General features: G+C 36.5%; 1 protein-coding gene across 3 annotated transcripts in view; it reads left to right on the forward strand.

Annotated features, from left to right (window-relative positions):
• Positions 1 to 24,810, forward strand: part of LRMDA (leucine rich melanocyte differentiation associated) — a 644,658-nt gene that overhangs the window by 319,805 nt on the left and 300,043 nt on the right. For 2 of the 3 annotated variants that reach the window (XM_033065664.1, XM_033065663.1), the window contains exon 3: positions 23,335 to 23,457. The exons of the other annotated variant lie outside the window; for it this stretch is intronic. In XM_033065664.1, coding sequence (XP_032921555.1) covers positions 23,335 to 23,457 — 123 coding nt within the window. The remainder of the gene's footprint in view (positions 1 to 23,334; positions 23,458 to 24,810) is intronic. 3 annotated transcript variants of the gene reach the window in all.

Below are 24,810 nucleotides of genomic sequence, written 5' to 3' on the forward strand. Positions count from 1 at the left end.
GCTACCTGTTAAATTTATTATGAGAATTACCTGTGGGTCTAGGCTGGGAAGGGCTGCACTTAGACTTGAGCACCATAAGCTTGTAAGGGTGTAATACAACTTGTCAATTCAGCATCTCTAGTCAATCTGTCTCAGGACTAGCTGATTTGAAGATGACATACTCAGAGAAATGTGTACTTTAATTATGCATACAGATAGCAACTTTCAGTTAAAATCTAAAATTACATAGTTAATTATATATACATATATGTCTATATATTATATATGTGACTAAAATAAACATCATTATCAGAGGTGGTTCCTATATGAAAGCAAACAAACAAATCTGTGATTTCTACTACCTTTTCAGATGTTTCAGTTTTTGGTGTGACAGTTTACAATGGATGCTCTCTCCTATTACAATTTCTCAGAGCTAATATCCAAGTTGTGATGCACAGCATTATATGGACATTTTGATATTTGGCCCTCATCTCTGAATTATGACATTTGATTCCTGATAGATTCCATTTAATTCCAGTAGAAGAGGACTCACTTTGCCAAAAGCAGTAAGAAGTTGCTTCATGTTCAGTACCAAAACAAGACAAGTTAACCTCTGAACTTTGAAAATTAGTTCTCAAAAAATGTGAAAGGTACTAATAAAGATGGATTTGATAGATAAAAATGCATAGAATATGGGCTCTTGTTAATTTTTGAAATATTAATAATAACGATTATGCGAGAGCAGTCTGGTTTTCAGTCTGTTCCTCTGCATCAACTTGCCAATATATCTAACAGCAAAAGACATCTACAAATACAAAAGAAAATAGGCATTCTTTTTAATTGTGTATTACCATACAAAGTGTATACAGGAGAGAATCTGCTCAAAGGCTTTTCCAATGATATAGAAATGTTTATCTGAACAATGCAATATTTAAAAAGTAAATTTAAGTTTTATTCCCAGTAAGCAGCAAAGATGCTGCAGATGTACCATATAATAGCTAAAACTTTGTTTAATATTTCTAAAACAAGGAATGGGGAGAAATTTGTGAAATCTTTCCACCACTGGTACCACTGAACTGCATTTATTAAAGGTGTTTCAGTTGGCTTTGCATCAAGTAGACCATGTTAGTCTGTTTGTTGATGAACCAGCCATTAAGATCTTTGCAATTAACAAAGTCTGAAACTAGAGGATAGATGCTTGGTTTAAGTGAGATCAATCTCTTTGAAGTCTACATAAATTAGACGTTCATTTTCAGTCTTGTCTGAGAGTACCTTGCAATAAACATTGTGGTAATTAATTAGTTGTCTTTGAGAATGAAGAAGTGGATGAACTCTTGACTAGTGCTGAACATAACCCAGCAAAAGTAACAGTTATATCTACTGCGATATTTTGACTTGTGTAAGATCCACATTGAATTTGGAAATCCAGTCATCGCCTAGAAATTGTTTTGCTGTTTTCTGGGAGTACAATTATTCTTCCAAATGAATCTCTACTGCCTGCATTCAAATGATAATGCCACTTAAGATGACTCCAATGGATGCATGACAATCAATGGATTTGATTTTGTCCCCAAACACCATAGAAAGTTCAACAGAATAGGATATTTGGCATCTGTCTTACCAACTGAAGCACACACTCCAGAATGCCAATATTAACTACATAACAAATGTGTTTCTTCTAAGATGTTAAACAGTGAATGGAGGAAGCCGAGATAAGCTTTGTTATCCATCCTAGCCAGAAGGAAATGCTGTGACAAAAGACATGACTGAATTGTAACTGAGGTGGCTGTCAAGCTCCCAAAGTCAATTCCATGTTTTTGTGAGCTAGAATTACTATCTTTATTATTTTAGCCTTTATATTTGTCAGAGTGCTTTCAGTTTGGCAAGTATCAATTTTTACAATGTTCAAAATAAATTTTGTTCAACGTGAATTGGAAACATCTTGGACAGTGAAGAGTGAAAACCATTCATATTTGTGAAGGATTTAAGTATAGTCCTCCATGTCTTGCCACCTAAAAACCTCAAACCTTCTTCCTCTTTTTCTCTTTCTCACAAAACCAACCACCAAAAACTTCAGATAGAAAATCTTGATTCAGATTTGAGTTATTTCTTTCCTTAGGACACTAGGTTTCATTTTTATTCAAATGTGTTTTGTCTACATCAGGGAGTATAAAACAGTTACCTTTATCCTGGAAGGAGTTCTTAATTGTAACTGTACTCTGGTGATCTGCTGCAATATTGCAATCATTTCTAAGAATCTAGAATGATGACCTGGCTGTGAAAACTTGGCAGTGACACATGGATGCTAGAAAAACTTTTTCCTTGTTGAAAGATGGACACAGCAATTTACTTTCTTTCCCTCTCTTTTTTTTGGTATTTTTGTCTCTTAAGTGAGTTAGGGCTTTTTCTTCCTGTGTGTGCCATTGGCAGCTATGTGTGAAGGCAAGGGTGGAAGTGGGACAGACTGTGGGTTCATTGTGGATCTGTATTGAGCCATTTAAGTCCTCTGATCTTCACCAGCATCTGTGTCAGGGTGATTCCAACAGCACTGGTTAGGTGATAACATCATAGTCTTAGCTTTCTTTAGTGCTTGTAAACTGATGGCTGATGGGCTTTGTTGGGCTGTTTAAGTGGAAGTTTCCCACAATCTGATACTAAAATGGAGGTTTTGAGTGAAGCTTTTATCACTCTTTCAGCAGTCTCATCAAGAACTTCCCTTTCCTTGCTGGAAATGGAATTTCATGCTGTGTATTTCTAATACAAGCATTCCATCAATCAGCAATCTAGTAGAAGTCTGTGGTTCTAACTAAAGAGCATTTCACATGCTGTGAAGTGGTTTCATAGTCTGGCATCTACGTCTACCCCAACCCCGATGGAAACTGCTTGAACTGGAGCTTGCCTTTGATTTATTGTGCTCATTTCTTATAGCTTGGTATCAGACCCGTTTTCCCAGCTGGGTCTCGATGCCTGTCCTGCAATTAGAGGGATGATGTGCAGGATGCGTTTGACAGGTGGGCAGTGTCTGAAGCCCACGTTCCTTGGGTGGCACTAAAATCACCAATTGCCACCCCAGAAAAAAGGAATACATGATTGCTGTGCAGCACATTTGTGTGGTCAGCAGATCTCGGTTTGCTTGGCAAGGAAGTCCGTGCCCATTTAAAAATGAGGAAAATGAAGTACTAAGAACTGAATTGTCTTAACAAAACAGACTACAATTATAATCCAGTCTCCAGTGTTTGGACTAGCATTAAACATTATCTATACCCTTTTAAAAAGAATCAAAAAACTACAAAACCCAAAGCCAAAACAATTACATATGGTATGCTTTTCTTCACGAGTAGAAGAAACCTTAAGACACTTTTGTGAACTTCCTGATTATTATTTGGATATTGGATCTAGGGAAGAAGCGGGGAACTTCACTGTTTGTTATTGGGTCAGCACCCCAGTGTGCAGGTAGTCAGCATTACTATTGTGTTGATACCATATTCTACTGAAGTCTGATTAGATAAACATCCCTTCTAGTACTTGGAGACCAAGCAGTAGTAAGTACCAATTCTTGGGTCAAGTCTGGAAAAAGCAACCAAGCAAATTCTGATTCTTTGCCAAATTCAAAATTTGATACTCCCTTCCTACTTGAAGTGAGAAGTGGAGGCTGAGAAGTGACAGCTGCAAATCAGCAATGGCCCAAGAAATTGGAGCTTAGCTAAGACATCAAAGCAAATCTAATCTGCCTTGCTCATAGACCAAGAGCAATGTTATAAAAAGTTATTTTTCAGTTGTCTTTGAATTGATTTATTGGTTAAAATTTTGAAAATGTAGTGGAGAAAAAGGGTTTTATGGCACACATACTCACTGTATATTGCACTTTTTTGTAGAGATCCTTGGTGTTTGTTTTGATGCTTTAAGTGACATTTTAAGAAATTATAATTATGCAGAAAGGCAAATTTTGGAAGATAATGGCTGTTCATTATTTCAGGAAAATAGTAATGTGTATAAGACTTACTCAGGACTCAATCATTTCGTTGCTGTTACAGGACAAGAGTATGTGTCAGTTAAAGTTTATTTTGTTAGATTTGATGTGCTAGCTCGCGTACACAGTTCCTAATTCAGTGAGATGATCAGCATTTGTAATGTGAGTTGTAATATTTTTCAGGATCGTGTCACAGTTTTATAAGTGCAGCCTCAGTTATTATAGTTAGAAGAGGAAAGGAAAAAAAAATCTTTGTGAAAAATACTGTGGAGTTTTGCTGAGACTAGAAGACAAAGTTTTGGGCAACTTTTTCTTTTCATTAACCCCTACCTCACATGCTGACAGGGACATCAGTGCTGCCAGCATTTTTTTGCTTCAAAAATTTTCTCTCTCCTTCTTTCAGAAGAGTAATTTTTGAGGCAACCATGACAGCTCTGTCATTTTACTCACACCTCTAAATTTCTCTTTCTGTTGTCAGTCACTAGTCACTGTATCTTGATGATCATGATTGATGACAAAATATATGAGAATTGTAAAAAGGGCATTGAACATTGTGTCTAAAACAATCATTTCAAGCTCTTACTTTTTAAGTACAGTAAGAAGTTGGAACAATACCTGTTTATCTGTAGGTCTTACACTTATTTTTTTTTGCATTTCATAGAATGATGTAGATATACCTAGGGAGATATTTGTAATTGTCTATAAATATATTTTTAAGCATACTTAAAAGTTGTTTGCACATTTAGTCCTGGTTCAGTACTTATGATATTTTGCCAATGTTTTACTGTTTTTCAAATTTATTTTTAAATTATTAACTTCCCATCAGACTCCAGGGTTTAAATGACAAGTAAGGAGCTGAGAGAAATAGCGAAAGGAATCTGAGTCATATTTTCCTTGAAAGAGCTTTATGTATTTTTGGAAAGTAAAATATGTCAGTTATATTGTAAGTAAATAAAATACCTGGTTGGGAAAGGAGAAATGGCTATTGGGCTTTCATGTTTTCAAAATTTCTATACAGAAGAGAGAAAACATCAAAGAAAGCATTTTTTTCCTGTCTGTCCCAGCATGAAATGTATTACAAATTATTTTAGGAAAAAAAGAAACCAAGCTCCATGAGTTTGTGTTGTTCAGTGACCATTTGATTTGCCCATTTGTATGAAGTGAATGCCTGTTAAACTTCGAAAATCAGCATATTCCAGTAGCTGCTGTGCATGCCTGTAAACCAACATTGTTTGAGGCTGAATAAACACCACTTTCACTCCATTGCTACTATGGATAGAACCTTGTTTGCTTACAGGCGTGTATATACATTACCTATCTTCTACATTTGGGTTTCTTTACAGCTATGACCTAAAAATGCTGGTTTTGCTATATATGATGATTAGTTACATAGGAATTCAGCTTATTTTTAAGTGATTGTTAGTGGCAGAACTATGTAGGCAAATTGTTTCAATATGAATAAAGACATACCATGGAAAAAAAAAAAGAAAAAGTCCTGCTTGGCATAAAACTTATTCTAAGGAAGGAACTGATAGAAGCTGTACCCAGAAAATATCTCTTACTGATACAAACTGCCTGTCCAGAAGGAAGCTGACTCTTGGGGTGATATTCTGCCAGCTAGACTGGCAGACCTTTCTATATGTGGGTCATGTATCAGGTGAGCCACCAAGTTACCCACCAGTGTGCAGTAATTTTTACCTGTGGGTCCTGTGGAGACTGGTGCTGTCGAGGGGGGCATCTTTTAGATGGCACTTATGGTCTATGATTTTCAGAGGGCTCAGAGATATTTACCTACTCCTTTAGGAATGAGAAGTGAAGATACTGGAGAGAAGCCAACAGATTCCAGTAAATTGTTTTGAAGAATGCTGCTAAGTGGAAGAGTAGAGATTCATCTTTTCAATTTGGAATAGGTCTTAAAAGCATCTCTTACCACAAATTTAAAACATGGTCTACTGTTACCACGAAATAACTTGAATACCTTTTCTTTGCCATTTGTTTGACATGAACATAGTGCACAGCCCCAGCCACAGGTTCCTTGCTGTTGCTGCAAAGGGAATGGGTTGTAGCAGGTACTTAGTCTGTTCATGGCATAATGTGTCTTGGAACTTTCTCTGCTTTCAGTTCCTATTCTGGCCTCCAATGGCACGAGTTCATGAAACTCATGTTGTGAGGTTGGTAATAAGTTTATCTGCAAAACAATATGAAAGTGTGTTCTACTTTTAATAATAGCACATGTGCATCCCATCTGCCTTGGGCTACAACACTGGGGACTGATTTGTGTGTATTCCACGCTAAAAATGTGGGACTGCTGTAAAATCTTACTGGTTTTAGGTTCTTGTTTGCTTGGAACTGTTTGCTGAAATGAAAAAAGCAGAACAAAAAAACCCCAAAAAAACCCCACAAAAAGCCCCCAAAACCAACCAAGCAAAAACCCCCCAAAAACCAAAACAAAAAACCCAAAATATCCCCCAACCCCCCCACCCTCTTCAAAGACCCTTGCTGTTTTTATAAATAACTCCCCTACTTTTTTTTTGAACCCTCAAGGTGGCCTTTTATTTTATAATAGGGTACTTAAATTTAAGTAATGCTAACATTGCTAGTGACACATATAGAGTAAAAAAAAAGAAAAAAGAACATTGTGTGACTACAAAAGGTGAATCTAAGACAAATTAATCACTTGAAGTTCTTTGGCACAAAAATTTCTGACCAAGTTGTTTAATGACATTAACAGAAGTGTTGGGGGAAAGAGGTTTGGTTTAGATCACTATTTGATTTTACACAAAAAAATGCAGAAATCTGTTTTGATGATCATTTTTTGAACATGGAATCATGGGAAATATTTTGTTTTCCCTGAGAGCCAAGGCAATGTATTTATTTCAAGTTTTATTAAATGAGTTATAAATTTTCCTAGCAATTTACTCATAGCTCAAGAGGTTTAATTTGCATGTGTTGCCTTTTACAATATGCTTTTCGTAATGTTGCAGATGCTTCTTCCCTAGCTTCAGTAAACAACAGGCAGTTGGCCAGGTTTTTGACTGAACGTTTGCCAACTCTGAGAAATATTAGTTAACTCTCTAGTGGCCACTGAATGATTTTTAGCTGACTTTATCCAAAAGAATCTGTGAAGATTAAAAATTACAGGAAGTATAAAAATAAGATAAATAACAAGTAATTTGCTGGACTAAACATAGGAAAAGAGACTTATTTCTGCATTCTAATAATTTTGATTTTTCTTTTTTTTTTAAGCTTGTATTTAAAAAGCTCATTTTCAGGAATTTATTTGCAAACTGGTGATGAAGATGATGTTGATAATAAACATTTCTCCCTTCAGTTTAGTGAAGATTTTTTCTTCTTGTAGTTGTTCAAATACAATTAGGTTTACCTATGGTGTTTACTTTCATTTAGACAATCCTGTAAGAACAGTTTTCTTCTTCAACAGAGTAATCCAGACTGTAGCAGGGGTATTTTACAGGTGGGATGGCAAATAGTTTCATGGGCAGTGGAGGTAAAGAAATCTGGTTTCCAGCAGATTTAGGTTTGTATTGTAGATGATGTAGTAGAACTCAGCTCCTGTCTCTATGCCATCTATGGTGCTTTCAGCTTTCTTCCAGGTTTCTTTTGTATTTTAGTGCTGTCTTTTGGGCAAATCCTGTTGTATTCTCTTCCAGTCTGGAGCTACCTGCATGCTTGTTCAGCTACAGCCAGTGCAATGGGTAGTGACCAAACCTGCATTTCTTCCTGTTAGTGAGAGATCAGTAGTGTTTCACTTTCTCTCATTCAGCTTCTCATCCCCAAGCTGTTTCTAGGAATGTAAGGTGATTTCAAACTTGCTTAAAATTTGCTAATTTGTCCCAAAGCTATGGTTCAAAAGACATATGCAAGAATGGCTTGTCAGCCTGCTTGCATAAGGAAATAAGGAAATGAGGCCAATCATGAATAAGAAAGAAATGTCAAACATCTTCTTGAATGATGTGCACTTGGAAATAATTACAGGCAGTCCCATGATTAAATGCTGTCAGTGTAAGTGGGGCAACAGGACAGACTGAAGGAATGAGTTGAGTGTGAATTACCTGACTTGACACTCACTGCTCTTGGAAAACCTGTCTCCCTGGGTCTGTGAACACACTTGGGATAATTGCTTTGAACAGATGATCATAAATGGAGCATGGTGCAACAGTCATTTGAAATGGGATGATTTTAAAGGTGGAAAATTCTGAATCCTTTTGATATATATCCAGGTTGCTGAAGGCTCACTCTGGGTATCCAAGCTTTGTGTTTTATTGGTGTTACTTTTTGCTCCACAAATGCTCTGATGATGTATGCCTAGCTTTTGGCTGAAATTAAATATGGTGAAGATAACACAACATCAACCATGCCTGATATACTGCTTTCTACCTCAGAATAATTTAATTGTATTACCCCTCCCAGAGAGTTCCTTGTTTGTGGAGAAGTAGTGCACTCAATACCATAAGGATGTAATGGACTAGAAGAACTGAAATACTCTGAAGAACAGATGGTTGTTTGTATACACCCTTCTAAACTTCTTTTCAAGCTCAAATCATTGTCTATCTGAGGAAAAAAAGCTGTGATTTTACAAGCTTGGTGTTTGAAAAGTTACCTTACATTTTCTCAATCAAATTTAAAGTGAGGCTCAAGTGGTACTACTGTTAGGATCCAGAGAAGATGAGTATCCGGTGATTTGTCCTTTCTTGCTAGAAGCATGGTGTGTGCCTGGTGTGATGTCATAAACTGATGTCTTAGTGTGTCCAGCAGGAATTATGTGCCCTTTTACTTTGCTAACAAATAGCACCTATGACCCATTGAATTTCACTTAGACTGGATGAATCTGTTTTCCCCAACATTTCTCATTTTTTGCTTCTCTCTGTCTTTTCCCTTAAATGATGCTGGAGAGGGAGGAGCGTTCCTTAGCAACCAGTCAGAAATGGTCAATACAGGCATAAATATTAAACCTTTCCAACCATGGTGGGAAAATGGAAAAGTGTTTCACATTTTCCCTGGGGAAATTGTGGCAAAATGGTAACTCTAATCCTTTATGATAAACAGGACAAAATTGTCTCAGTTTCTCTGGAACTTCTGTACATGGAGAAGGAGACTTTTTCTTCACTAGTAAATAAGAGGTTACTTGTGCAGAGCCCAGGGTGGTGTCTTGTTAGAGAGTGTTTGTGTTTGGTTTGGGGATCTGTTGGGGGTTTCTTTAAAAATTGTGTTACAACCTAAAACTGCTAGTTTGGAGTTTGGCTCTAACTTGTATATTATCACTAAACTGCAGTTATAAATTATTTTTCTTTTTGGTCTAAATGTTTTTCATGTGCGTTATAATTTTTGGGTGGAAGACAGTAGAAGGTACAGGGCATCACTACTTGTCATTCCTACTGCAGAAATAAAATCCACTATTGTTTAATCCTCGCAATGGAGGGAGAAAATATGTGCCATCACACATTGTTTGAAGAAAAAGTGTTTATTAGTTTGAACGAATGTCTGATTTCAGTAAGACATTTACACAGTACTCACGAAATCCAGTCTTAAGAAAAGTATGGAGGCTTTTAAATGTAAGTGGCTACTGTGCCCTGCTCAAAGTAAGCACTGAAAGTGCACTCCTGCAGTTTGCATTTGTTTAGTGGCTGGAGACTCAGTAAAGTCTGTGCTTGTGTTTACTTTGACACCAAACATTTTGTGCCCCACAAGCCTCGGAAATTGTGTGAGCATTAGAATACCTTGCCAAAGATCATTTATTAGTCATTTAAGCACAGCAGTAGAAGCCTGGCCTCTGGCTCTGTGTCCCAGTTGTCCAGCCAATGCTTCTCCATTCAGGCAGCTTCCCACCATCTGGGGCTGTCTGCTCCAGGGATGTCCATGGGTTATTGATCTCAGCGTTGCTGATTGCCCAGGAGTGCAAGCTGGAAAATAATCCAATGCAAGTTGGTCTGGTGGCTCCAAATTTTGCTGGAAGTTGTTCCTGGAGTACTGTGTTTATTGAAATAATAAATGCAATCATATACCAATCATTCCATAACTAGGAAAATGAGAATATTTCAGGTTTTTTCAATAGTATTTTCTTGAAAAGCAGCCTGTGTGAATTTTGATTGATATGATGCTTTAGAACTATAACTAAAACTGTATTTGTTACAAATGAATGACCACTGAATCAATTTCTTTAGTATATATTTCTTTAGACTTGCATCATTAATATTCAAAGGGGAATGTATTTTACATTGTGCTGCAGTTTATACTAATGTGGGTTCATTTGCTTTCATGTTATTAAATCACTCTTTTCTGATGAAAAGATAAGATGAAGCTGCATTGTTCATGTGCTCTGTGAAACTGTAGCAATGTGCAGTTTGGTACCTACTGCATTTCCAAAGCAATAAATACATGAATAAAAAATCAAAGGTAGTAGACAGGATTTTGCTTTGATTTCCACAGACACAGCATGCTATTGTTATAAAAGAAATCTAATAGGTAGATAAAAATTTGCTTGTATTTGCCAGCTGTTTTTAATGCAACAGCTAGTGTAGTCTGTATTATTTTTAGGATGATCAGAAGGTGCAAAATCACTTCTTTACTTAAAATTAATGTATCTATTAGAGCTAAATTGAATCATACTGCATAAAACACTTCTAAAACTGTTTTCTGTGTATAAAACTTCAAGTATTTGGCTCAGGCTGTATGCTTTACTGAAAATCTCTTTATAACCATCAGTGCTTTTAAAATAACAAATATATGCCCTTCAGAATTCTCCTCTGCTTCTATCTCACGAACATATCAATGTTTATCTGACTGTTCTCTTTGAAGCAATTAAGAATTGCTCTAATAATTAGAAGTTTAGAACACACATGGTTTTATGATGGCTTTGTTGACTTAAATTCTCTAATGACTTTGCTTAAGAAAAATCATGGGCAGCCTGAATTCTACCTAGAATCCTATTTACAGCATTTCTGTCTGACTGTGTCGTTTGAGGAAACTTGCCAGAAAGAAATTCAGCCCTCAGTGCTGCCTCCTCAGATAACTCTCTGGGTCTTGCTTTTGAACTGAAAAGTTAATATTTTTCTCTAACATTAAGATTGGTATTTCCATCTAAACCTTACATTTGAGAATAGTTTATAGACAGGTGTGCGCTGTCTGTACTGAAACCATAGTTAATTTTAAAAATTAAAAAGTTTCTTTGTACCCTTCCAAATAAATATATGAGCTGCAATATAATTCTTCTTTGTTGTCATTTGCAAAATATCTGTAATGAAGCCTAAAGAGGAAAAACAAAAATCTCATTGCCACAAAAAAGACTTTCAATAATGATCACTTTTAAAACTAGGGATGCACCTGTCTTGTTTCCAAAAAAATGCTATTTTCAAGTATATCATTACAGAGTTGATTGTGTTTTCCTCTTAATGTTATAATCCCGGACAACTTAAATGTATATATTTATTATAATAACCTTCACCAATCTCTTGAATCTGATAGCAGTGCAGTATTTTTCATGTCTCTATACAAATAATTTCACAAATATAAACCGCACCATTTTGACTAAAATTTTGATCCCAACCCAGAAGTGCGGCTTATAATCAGATGTGGCCAATATATGAACAAAGTTCAGAAATTTGCCAACACGGAAATATGAGCCCGCTGCCCCAGAGGGGTGGCACCAGGCAGCGGCAGCGCTGAGCCAGGTCTACCTGGCCCCAAGCCTTCAGTGAACCCCATGATCCCGTGATTCTGTTACTAATTGGCAACTTAGTGAAAGTTGCACACGGATCCTCGCTGAGAACGAAAGCGCAGCTAATAATCTGGTGCGGCTTATATATGGACAAAGAATGAAATGTTACCGACACCTGGAAGTGCGGCTTCTAATCAGGTGCGGCTTGTAATCGTAAAATTACTGTATATAAAGTTTTCATAACTCCTCATTCTCAATTTTTGTCAATATTTTAGTCTGCAAATAGTTTACTTACATGCTAAGAAAAAAACTTAAGTATGGTGGAGAAAATGGTTGTGTCTGGATTTAATGTGTTTCCTCCATTGATTACTGTTGAACTGCTGTCAAGAGCTCAGTCCTCTGCCATCCCATGTTGTGTCAGGCCGTGAGAGCCTGCATGCTTACCAGTCCTACCATTATTTTTTTAAAGGCTCTCAGCGGTTGATTAGGTGATTTTCATGCTCACTGTAAAGCTGCACACATCACATATGTTGTGCTGAAACCATTACATCCAGTTCCGTAGGCAAACGTTTAAATTCCTGTAACTCCTGGATCCAAAGCAACAGGTGTGGAGCAGCCAGAGGAGTCAGAGAGCCATGCTATTCTGAGCTGCCTTGGCAGTGAGGCTTCACTCATGGAGGGAAGGCAAAGACAGACATGCAGGTCCTGTAAGTTCGTGCTTCACGAGGCCTCTCCGCCTTGCAGTGAGGTGCTGAGAACCTGATGGTCCTGCTGCTTTCACAAGCACTGTCATTTGTCACTGTCCTGACATACACAGTTCTGCTTGAGGGGCACAGACAGAAAGGAGGCATTAGCATCTTTCCTGCAGAAAGAGCACTCTTCTTTTTTGCACATAGGGAAGCATCTTTTACTAACCACTGTTTTCATTGTAATAAGTATTTATAATAAAAATAGTAATATTGCTGAAACTTCAGGAGATGGTCTTTGTGAGGGAGGAGATCCAAGTAAAAATAGCTTCAATGGGAACAAGATGCCTGGGCTTGCTTTTTCACTGGTAGAGCTGCAAATGAGATGCTGAATTTAAAGTTAATTGGTTTTAAAATACGTATATTGAAGTGAGGAGAGTGGGACACTAAGAGCTTCCTTGACACCTGCTGTCAGTAGGACAATAAAATACATTCAGTAAGGTTACAGAGACAGTCTTCAGAGATGTTAAGTTCCACAAATACTTCATTTCCAAAGAGATTTAGGATGGCATGGCCTAATGCACAACCTGTTAACAACATGTGATGTCAGATTTCTACAGATTGCAATGCTTGGAAAATTATGGTGAGCCTAGTTCTGAGCCTCTATTCCAGCGGTAAAGATACAAAACTAAGTTAAAGCATGTGTTTGTTTTTTACTGAGTTTTAAGCTGAGTTACAGATCTTAGACCTTTTCAGCTGTAAAGGGAAGGCCAACCCTATCAACTCCTGCTGAGGTTGTCTCATTTCATGCCTCATGTCCAGAAACTGGGGCTTTTAAGGCTCCTCACAGATGTTTTTGGAAAAGTTTTATATTGCTTTGGCATTTTCTCAATTTATAGAGAAGTGATAGACTGAAAAAGGCTGAGAACAGAAAAAAAAACGAAAAAAGCCAGTCATCAAACAAAAAAGTGAAAGAGTGCATAAAATACCATGGGATTTTTCCCAGGAAAGAGAAAAAAATGTAAGTCTGGGGCAACTAGAGATGTGAGATGAAACCACTGTTTTGTCTGAATCTCATATTGGTCAGGTAACTAAACATGGTGGGGAGGGGAATCTCTCTAAGAACACTCCTCCAACTGTATGCATGATTTCACATTATAAATGCAAGTATATATAAAGTTACAGATGCTAAGGCATCTTACTTCTTCCACTGTTTTCCACCAATCTTGTCAGTAATATTATTGTGCGGTTCTGATTATGACTTACAGGACATGCAGTGGTGAGTGACCAATGTTTAAACATTCATTCAATATTAGCATGTATAAGAAATGGAGGATACTTTCATTAATTGGATGAGGGTTATATGTGTTTCATTTAAAAGCTGCAGTGATCACTAATGGAATGACCTCAAAGTCATTATCTGTTAAGAAGCAGGAGAAAAGATTGTTCTTCATGTTCAGTTGTATTTGTCATTGCTTGTGAATATAATTTCCAGATAAAATATAGTTCTAGCTCTCTAACTACTCTAAGCTAAGGTTGGATGGAATAAATTCTTTCAGCTATCATTTAATTTTGTTGCACTGACTCTAAATAGCCCTTTTTTGGCCAGCTTTATTTATAAACTCTGAGAAGACCACTGAATACTGTTTCTTATTTCATTTTTTCCCCCTTTTGTGTCATCTTTAAATTTTCATAGCCTTTACAAAGACAGTATAGACAGGAAGGCCGCAAGTATTTGATACCATAGCATTACTCAGAAACCCACCTTTGCAGTTGGTATTACAAAGATACAGTGTGCTGTACATACCAGGTGGTTCAGAGCACAATTCCTTTGGGATTTGTGTTTTGTCATTAGGTCACTAAGATTTTCAGTTTTGCCCTTGCTGACATGCAGATCTTCTTGCTGTTGGGAGACCAAGCTAGTTGCTCTGATTCACATTACCATTTTAGTTGACTACCTCTCTTGAGATTGTCTCTCAGCAAAATCAGAACTGAATCTGCCCACAAGAAAAAGTTAAAAATGTTTAAATTTAGTAATAGAAGTTATTTATTCCCTTCTCTCTTAGAAAGTTCTCTTCAAACAAGGATCAGTGGTGTCATTGAATGACTCGTCTAACAATGTGCATAATAATCTCCACTTCTGCTGGGAGTGACAGAAGTGGACGTGGATTTCAGGAATTTCCTGGACAACAGTTGTATTGCTTGGTATCCGGATAAAGTCTTAAGGCCTAGCAAAATTTTATCTTGAAAATTCTTCTGCTCTGATTGAATCAAGAGCATCTTTGGCTTGACTTTGGTTTTACAAGTCATGGCCAGAGCCAGCCCTTTTGAGCTGGGAGGAAGCAGAGGGCACCATGAAGGGAGGGAGCTGTTGGTCCAGGATACAGACAATGAGCAGGATGTGCTAACAGAGAAGATACTGCTTTACTGCTTCTCTTCAGTAAAACTCTGATTTTTCAGGAGAGTAATGGTGCTTTCCCAGAGCAGAGGACTGAAATACAGTATATCCAAAAGCACTACTCTGTTTCTTCAGGTCAGTTTTTATCTCATCTAATGTATTAGGTAGAAGTCACAAATATAGGAGTTTAAAAGAGAAAAAAAAATGTCCTGGATGTCTACTCAGATTGGTGGTGCACGTAGCTTATTTAGAAGATTCTGTAGGTTGCATTGAATCAGTTGACCAAAGAAAAGGTAATAAATGTTGTCAGCTAGTAAGTATTTAAAGACGAAGAAAGAGAAATATTCTTTCCTCAAGGAAGAGGAATTAGATGAGTGATGAGGAAGACTTTCATATATCAAATGGTAGCACCAAGACTGATTTATTTTTAAAAAATTCCACGCTTATTGTTTGGATAGGATTTTTCATTGAGATCATAGAAAATCCAGGACAACCTCTCTTGGGTGAGCCTTCGTTTTCTTAGTATTATACTTGTTTTCATTCTCATTTAATATTTACATTCCCCCTTTGTCACCCTAATAACTGGGCATTTATTACTGGTATTCACAGAAGAGGGGACGTGGATGAAATATTTCAGGTGAGTCATCTGATCTAATTTGGAAAGGTTTCTGTGAGGAAAGAACAACTTTTGATTTATAAGGGAAGGTTGTCTGTTATAAAGATATACACGTTGGAATTTATTATCAAGAATCTGCTTTTAATTTTAGAGATTGTTTACCTAAACTACTATGTGTCAGAGCTCAGGACAAATTTCTACTTAGCATTTAATTTTAGATACTTGCCATAGTGGACAGTAAAAAATGGGTCCCCAGAATTCGTGGCATCATTATGAATCTTACCTTCTGGCAGCCCCTGCCTGCAGTTTGTCTTTGAAATCTCCTTGATGCTTGTTAACCCTACTCTGACGTGTAACGGCTCCCGTTTATTTATTGGACTTTGCTCATTTATGAAAAAGTGCAGGAATTATTAATGGTTTAGTATCTATTGATGTATTACTTGGGTGGAATTCAAATTCCAGTATTTATGGTAAACCCCTTAATAATGAAATGAGCATAGAAACAAGAAGGCTCATTCTTAAGGTTAAGTGTCTTGCTATACGAACAATTGTCTGTAAAATATTGTCTTACCAGCTTTTTATTTATGGCAATAAATTAGAAATAAGGACTTTATGTATGAAGGGAAAGGATTAAGAGTATTTGTGTACATGATAAAGAATAAATAACCTGGTTCAATGAGCTGTATGTTGGGTACATTGTCATGGACCCTGGTTTTCTGTAGGAAGCTGATGCATCTCTGCAGAGAGCTCCTGCCACAGGATTGGGCTCACATGATGTACCAGAGCAGGTGGCAAGTGCAAGTGCTTCTGTGTCAAATCTGAATGCCCAAAAGCTGAAACTATCACTGGGAAATGCAACTCTTCTATGATTTGGTTGTGATCCTGAGGGCTTAATTTAGTTCTAGCTTCCTAGGCGTAGCTGCAGGAAGAATTTATATTCTCTTGTGCTCTGTAAACCTCATGTTTTTGCTTTCCTTGAGGGAAGCACATGGAGCCTTGAGCTTGGATATGCATAGATAGCATGTTTTTCTTTTAAGATTATAATATAGAACATAATGACAGTACTGGGTTCAAAACACAGGTCCATACAGCTCAATACTTTGTCTCTGGCAGCAGCCAGCAGTGGAAGAGAACAAAACCAGGGAATCTGTGATGATACTTACTGTGTGTTTTCAGTGATTTGCAGGGACTGGGTGAGAGACAGGCATTAGTGCATATGAAGGACATCCTATTTGTATGAGCACTGTACAAAAATCTAGCAGAGAGCAGTTGTGGTGTATGTAATAGATGTTAAACTGGGAAAGGACAGAGATAGCTGTGTGAAACTGAGTGGATGAGTGTTGTAGAATTTATAAATCAAGAGATGATGGGAGCAATTCTGTGTAATGTAAATAGCACTACAGCTTTTGTTCATTTGGCTGAACTTTTCACGCTGTATGGAACATGCAAAAGGAGTGTTTTAAAGGTAATGGTGTTTCTCTATTTTTATAACTTTCTTTTTAGTAGTGTTTTATTCCATGAAATGTTAATGTTGAAAATATTCATCATCAATGCTAAGTATGAAAAATAGTAATCAAATTCCATGATTCTTCATATAAGCCTATCCATCACAAAGCATACCCTATGGCTATATATCAATTTTAAGCATTAAAGTTACACAGTATTATCTTAGCATTAGGTTAACTGTCAAATAAAAATAAAAATTAATAAGCTGGAAAAAAGAAAGAAGAGGAGACATTCCTCATTTAAAATCCTCAAATGATCTGGCATAATTGAAATGTCTTTTAGCAGAAATTTTAGCTTTAACTCAGATAAGACTCAGCTCTCAATACCATTTTTATGGTAGTCCAATATCCAATAATTCTTGGGGTACAAAACTACCAGGTATAAATGCTGAGAAGGTCCAGGCTTCCTCCTTGTATCTCATCGACAAGAAGCATATGTTTAGAATTAAAGAAGATCCAGTCAAGCTTTCAATATTGGGATGTCTGCCTGTTTGTTCAAAGAGATTAATGGGCTTTAGTCCATGTAGTCCCCAGTTTTCTGACTTTTTGCTGCCATTTTTCTTGCAGTCCTTCTGAGACACTGTGGAGTTTGGCCATCTGGCTGCAGCATTTAAAAAGTGTGAAGAGTTGAACGCTGGTTTTACTTTACAGTTTAATAACTGATAGATTTTTGTCCGATTAAATACACTTATAGGACTAGCTGAATTATAGCTTTCTTTCTCTTTTCTTCACTGCTTCCCACCTCCTGCCTTCCTGTTCTTTAGATACCCCAGATAAGCTATTTAGTCTCTGAAAGTATCAGAGTAATAGAATTTTGTTGTTACATTCTCATTTGCTTTGATTTAGTTGAATGTGATATGGGAAATGCCATCCTTAATGTCTTTTCCTAAAATTAAATACACCTAAGGAGAGAAATTGTGCAAATTCCAGCTCATATTTTATTTGAAATACTAAAAACATATGTATTTCTTTGATATTACTTGTCTTAACAAGGATCTAATGCAAGGATATATTTTTAATGAGTCAAACCTCTGTTTCCAAGCTTAATGCAGAGCCAGCCTCTTTTCATCAGTAATGATTCTGTGTTGATCTAAATTGCTTGTTTTTGTCACCAGAGTTATTCTGCATATAACTCCAGTGCATTTGTATGGCACTAAAGTCAACATGTAGCATTTCTGTTTTTATTTTTTGTATTTATTTATTTTATATTTGTGGAATGGGTCTGGCCTGTAATGAGATTATTGGCGATAAAATTGTGGTCTTCATGAAGTTTGCACTTTTGTGAAGTCAGATTCAGAGTACAAAATTCTAGTAAAGCAAGTAAACACCCTCCACTTGGTTCACTTGGACACTAAAATATCCCTTTGGTGGTGATGTTTTTACTGGCAGTCAGATTTAAGCTGTAAAATAAAGCAGCTGAGCGGAATAAGTTAAGTTTTGATCTCATTTCTGCAATACCAGAAACAATTGTCCCCTTGCTACAAGAGGAGCATATTGGCGTTGTTAACACAGCATATTCTGTTCACTGCTTCCACTGTTTGTTCTCTGCTTTGCTTTAAGTATGAGAGAAATTTGAGTTTCTATCCAGGGAGTTGATGAACAGAAATTAAAATGGTGTCTTCCCATGTCTAATTTACAATTAAAAAATGGGCTAAAATATTTTTATTAACATTCTGTGATCTTGAACAGTAAGCAAATATTTCTGTTCTGGTATCAATCAGAGAATGAGCATGAAAAATACTTTGCTCATCATGGGATGCAGATGAGATTGGAGTGACATTATATCACATTGCACTGAGACAATCAGGTCTGCATTATGTTGGTACTTCTGTAAAAGCTATGAAATATGAATATCACTGCTAAATAAGTTCTTTAACCTTGCAGTACAAATGCTTAAGATTTTGTTCAAGTGGGATGACAAAAGACCAAAAACATTTCTAATACAAATGTCTAATGCATTACTGTCATAAATGTTCTCTCAACGTGTATATATAGAAAGAGAACAATGGGCTGCAAGGTACTGCATATTCTGATCAAATTCCCCTACCAGCTGAATAAGTGATCTGAAAAGCACCTGTTTTGGGCCTAGAATCTGTATAATCATGTTGTTCAATTTTTGATCACTGTCAAAATTGGCTGTTGGTTTGTTGTATAATTTCTATGTAGATGTTTTATATTGGCAAAAGTCTTTAATAAGAGGTTGCTAACTTTCTTTTCCCACATATTAACTGTGTAATAGGTGTAATTTAACATGATCAAAATCTAGCAAAATCCCATAAAGCAAAATAAAGAAATTATTTATTTTCATTGTTCTGAAAGACTGGAGGTAGGATGACTCACAGTTCTGTACCAGTGCAGGTAAGCAAAATGTTAATGACATTTGTTGCTGCTAGTATTTTTATGTCAGAAATGACCCTTTATCAGGTACTTTTGGGAAAGGTATGTATGGACTTGTACGTGAGTTTTGCCTTGTGTGAAAAATATGAATATGCAGAAGAAGTGAAATAAAAAGAAAGACTACTAAGACTTTTTTAACCTATGAACATGTATTGAATTTGGTCACATTACATAGTGTAATAAATGTACATGATACTTGTAATAAAAGTTTGAGTATAGCATATTCTAAAACTAAATCCAGAATTGATTCTTATTTAAAATACAGTATGGCTTTTGTTTTGATTTAAACAACTAAACCAAACCCAACCAAAAAAACTTAGCAATGAAGAGAGCTCCAGACTCTCTTCTGGTAAGAACATGGTTCTTATTCCCTGTCTGGAGTTAGAGAACTTCAGTCTTCAAGTATTCTCAGTCTTGATGCACTGTATGTTGGATTGCAGACCCCCTTGCTGAAATTTCCTACCTATATTCCTTTGTGAAACTGGCTCTTTTCAGGTCATGCCTTTAATTTATTGTACTTGTGTTGAAACTGATTGATTTCCTTGGGTTCTCATGTGAGGTGCTACACACTGTTCTAAATTTGTTAGTCTTCTCTACACTCTTTTAGTTTATCAGCCTTATCTGATTAGCCTCATAAGTGTTACCTCTGTAACAGATGACTTTCTTGCTCCCCAGTATTCTTATACACACAGTCATCTTATTATCCTTTCACTGTTGTTTTTCATAACTAGTTTATTGTCTGTCATGGTCCTGAGCTCTTTTCAGAGGTTTGGAAGGTCTCCACACAGGGTTCAGTCACGTCCTGTGCTTCTACAGAATGAGTTTTCATTAAACAGTACTATAAAATAGATTGGGGTTTTTTTTTTGCTTTTCAAAAGAATTGTTAGGACTTCACACAACAGTGCTGATAAGTGGTATGAGATCTGGAAAACCTCAGGAATGGAGCAAAAGGAGATTATGATAGCTTTATGTTAGAATGGGTGCAAATAAGAAAACAATGCAAACTATTAATTTGTCTAGAAAAGACTGCAGAGCTCTGTCTATAACAATCCAGTTAAACAGAGACATTTGCAACTGATAGGTGTGTTCATGAAGGGTGACTACATGATGTAGTTTGGTAGGGAGTTATATGGATAAGGGCATATGAATGATAAGAAGATCTGCCATTGATGAAAGGGTGTTCAGAAATGATGAAGTAAATTGTTTCAGTGTCAGAACCAAATTAAAAAGCACAGGAAATCTTACCATTTGTGTAGTCTATGCTGAAGCAATTCCTTAATGTTGTTTAAGTCAATGTGGGGAACTGTATGAACTGATAGGGATGATCCCAGTGCTGTTTTAACCCATTAATATTAGACTAATCTAAGCTTGTAATAAATTATCAACATTTAGTATTCTGGTGTATAAGACTGAGCTAATCTTAGGTACAAAAACTATTGGATCTTGTGAAATGAGGGAGATGAATCATGAAAGCTCTGGAATCTTCTGAACCATGTCAGTTCACAAAGGACGTGGGTTTTGCCAGTCTCAGAGTAGGTGACACAGCCGATTTTCTCTTCAGGAAATTTTCAAATAACGCTTTATAGGGACTCTTTGGGGTAAAATTAGAAACGTGTTTAAGCAGAAGGACATAAAACAAATAGCTAGGGAATTCTAGACTCTATATATGAGAGTATCTCCAAGTATGACAGTGATAAAATGTATAGAAAAATGAACAACAGAATGATGTAATAGCAATTTTAGTAATGTCCTGAATCAATCCTACTTATCTATAGTATTCAGCGTGAATTCTACTTGCAACAGTGTTGTACCTGTTAGGCAGTTTCATAAAGGCACTATGTTTTTTATATAACATTTTGTCCCTTTAGAAATTATCATGACGCATGTCAGGAGCTTTCACACTGAAAAAAATATGTCACATTAGCTTCCAAGTTTCTGATTGTCTAAATAACACGGTAACTCAACATACAGCTGTCTGGCATTTTGACAGTACAATAACCCATAATTCTTTCTGCCACTCAACACTTCAAGGTTAGCATTTTGTAGTTTGCTCTCAAGGAGTATTCATTTAAATTTTCAAGAGGCAAAGAGTTGAATGCTGTCTTATACTGCTCTTTTGATTTATTTTTTATTTACTTTTTCACTGTATTAAATTTTTTTAACCATATATACATGTATTTTATTTTTAACCTGCAACTCTCCAGGAGGTAAGATGTTCATCTGCATCTCTGTTTTTCAGAAACTGGGGACAATGGGCATTTACAGCAGAACTTGCTTTAGCAGGAGTCTGTCTTGCATCACAGAGAAGCATCACCTCCCTTGGTATATTGCAGGGGACCACAGATTTCTTAGACATTGAACAATTTTTTCACAGGAAACTGTGAAGTGAAGCAGTGACCTTTGGGAAGAGCTGCTTCCAATTCCAAACTTACATCTTGAGATCTTGAGTGAAATGGAAATTTTGAAATTTATAATGAGGCATTTGAGCAAAGATTTGTTTGTGAACTTAGTATAGTTTAATCTTGTTGGGACTGGTTTGTAAATTAATTTATAATGTTGGGGAAATAATTCATATAAATTCCTAGCTATAGATAATTTTTCTAATAACAGAAAATTTCTGTTGAGAAAATGGGGGCTAGTAAGTAATACCAAGTGTACATTAGAAATTTTCATATTGTAGATTTTGGTGTAGATAAAATCAGTATTTGATGGAAGCTACTCCTCCTTTAAGTGTTCTGGCCTGCATTTGAGCATATCAGTATGCATGCCCAAAAACCATCTGCCATTTCTGAAATTCTCAGTAAAGAAAACACAGAAAGGTAACAGAGCCTGAACATACATAGTTTTTGGAACTCCACGGAGGGCAAATTTTTAGAATCATTGTCCTATTAATACAGACCTATATGTACACATTCATTTTCAGTGAAGACAGGTATAAGGCCAGGAACTGTGCTTGTTTTTCACAGATCCACATCTTAAAACTTGACCTAAACATGTCACAACCTCAGAAACAGCAATGCTGCTGACAATAATTTTATGACTACTTTAGAATTAGTGTTGCAAGTCACAACACATATATATAAATATATATATATTTATGCTCACAATGATTACTGTATTGAAAAATATTTATGTTTTAGAAAATAAATAGGTTTTGTATCCTGCAAGGGAATGAGATAAAATACAAATATAACATGATTTAGAATACAGGGAAAATATTTTTTGTCATTGAATAAAACCCCCAACCTTTCCATGCACTTACCCACCCCGCTCCCCCCAAACAGTCTCTGGCTATCAAGAATTAATTACAGCTTTTAAAGAATCAAACCCCCCCATGTATTACTAGTGTGTGTGCATGTGCAGAGTATAAATATGTCCTAGAAATGCACAAGAATACATTAAGTGGATTTTTTTTTCTTCGGCGTGATTACTTTTCGTATGGTTCTGAGAGGAAAATAATTCAGCCTTTTAAGTCTTAGGAAAACAGGGTATTTTTTGAGATCTTTAAAAGAGCATGTTTTACCAGGTTTTGACCAAAGGCATTTTCAGCATCATATCTGGGAAAAAAATGGGATGAAATTAAGAACCATTAAAAATTCTCTGTTGAGAAATAACCCAGCCTGGCAATATTACTGCAAGTTCCTCCCAAACACGCACAAACTTTTACATGATCATTGCTTTTTTCTCTTGTGCTATTTTTCCTTTCACTCTGTGAACTAAATTGTAAAAGAGAGGGAAAAGATTGTAGTGGTGAACTTAAAAATTTAAAAATCCTTAACTGGTAGTGGAAGTAAGAGAAACTGTACCTGAATACCTAGGTACACATGTGATGGTTGTTGTAAGAGAAGGCATCTGGGGGCTTCTCACTGAATTCTTGCTCAAGTACAGTGTTTTAACTTCTCAAGGCATAAAAATACATTTGTGGCAAATGCCTTCTTCAAGGTGTGAACCCCAGCAGACAGTATGAAACATATCTTAATGGAGCTTTATTGTGCTCCCTTTCCTTGTCCACCTTTGCTTTGTCTTTATCTCTTGCTGTCTCTTACTTGCTGAGTTCTTTTACTGTCATTCTCATAAGTTTTGATTGCCCTTTCTGTTGTTACTCTTTTAGACAGGCTTTCTCTCCCTCTAAATCTCCTCTTTATCTTCTGGGGAACATCCTTTCTGCTTCAGGGTTTCCCGTTCTTGGAGCGATATTTGTTCATGATAGAGGAGGCGCAGACCTGGGGATCAGGTAAGTGCCTGTGCCGTGCATGCACTTCTAACTGTGTGACAGCTGCTGCTCTGGAGATTGGGGCATTTGTCAGGGGGGAGTAGGAATGTTGCTGTACAGCTGAAGGGTGTGCTTCTTATCAGGGCTTTGCTGATCACAGGGCTGCCGTGGAAAGCAGGGAGACCCCGATTTGAGAGAGAACCCTGTTGTGGCAGACAGTGCGGGTCAGTGCGCGAAGCTGCTGAGCTGCTTGTGGCTCCCAAATAAAAGGCCAGAAGGTACAGGTGAGGTGGCACAAGAGTACTGTGAGTCTTTTGAGAGGCCTCTTGCTTGTTGGATTTCTTACAAGACTTCTTTTTTTTCTGTATGTGGAGGATGCCAAGTGTTTGGGTTTTTTCAGTTTGTGATGTTTTACATAACCGACTCCTTCTGGTTTTTGACACTCATAAAACACTTTACCTTCTATATGGCCTCTTAAAAGTTCACATTAAACAAAAATTGTTCACAAATACAGCATTGAGAGTGATGGAAAGATCAGGTGCCTGTTTTGTCTCCTGCTGGGATTGTAGCTTGGAAATCTGCAGGAATCTGTTCATAAGAATAACAGCATGTTCCAGAGGGTGCACCTGATGCACTTATTCATCTCACCTGGCAAAACCTCCTATCCCATCAATATGTCATCACCATTTTTATTTCGAATACCTCTCAGATGTTTAAAAAACCTTTGCCTACTATTCTTATACTGAGCCTATATATTAGTTAACTCTGTGGACCTGTCACATCATGTCTTGGAAAATTGATTATGAAAGCTGTGACATAGTGTTTTGTGATGCACTTGGCCATGAAAAATAGGTTTTAAAAATGTATGCTATAAGAAAAAACAAAAATTAAACAGGAAAACATTGGAGACTGTGGATTTTAAAACATATATAATTATATGTTTTCTGGATGCCTTTTGACTTATTAAAAATAAAAATAAGGTTGAAACAAAGCAAGAATTTAAGAATGTGCCGGCAGCTCCTGTTCTCCAAGTAATTGAATACAGGATTTCTTCTCTAACCCAGCAAGAATATGCACTGCTTAGGTATTCATTTCAGTGGCATTGACAATACTGACAATATAATTGACCTAAAAAGTTCTGGATTTCCTGTTAATGCACTTTAGAAACGTACATCAACTACAAAAAAATCATTTCTATCTACATTTCACTTGATTTCCATTTTCAAGAAAGGAGGTTTCATCATTATTATTCTATTTGAATAGCACTGATATCTTGAGAGATGGAAGGAGACTTCTATTGTATGCAGGAGTACTTTATTTCGATATTTTCTTTGTCTGATTATACATGATAAACACACATTAGTGACATTCCGT

This window comes from Catharus ustulatus, chromosome 8, assembly GCF_009819885.2.
Source record: "Catharus ustulatus isolate bCatUst1 chromosome 8, bCatUst1.pri.v2, whole genome shotgun sequence".
Classification (NCBI taxonomy): Eukaryota; Metazoa; Chordata; class Aves; order Passeriformes; family Turdidae; genus Catharus; species Catharus ustulatus.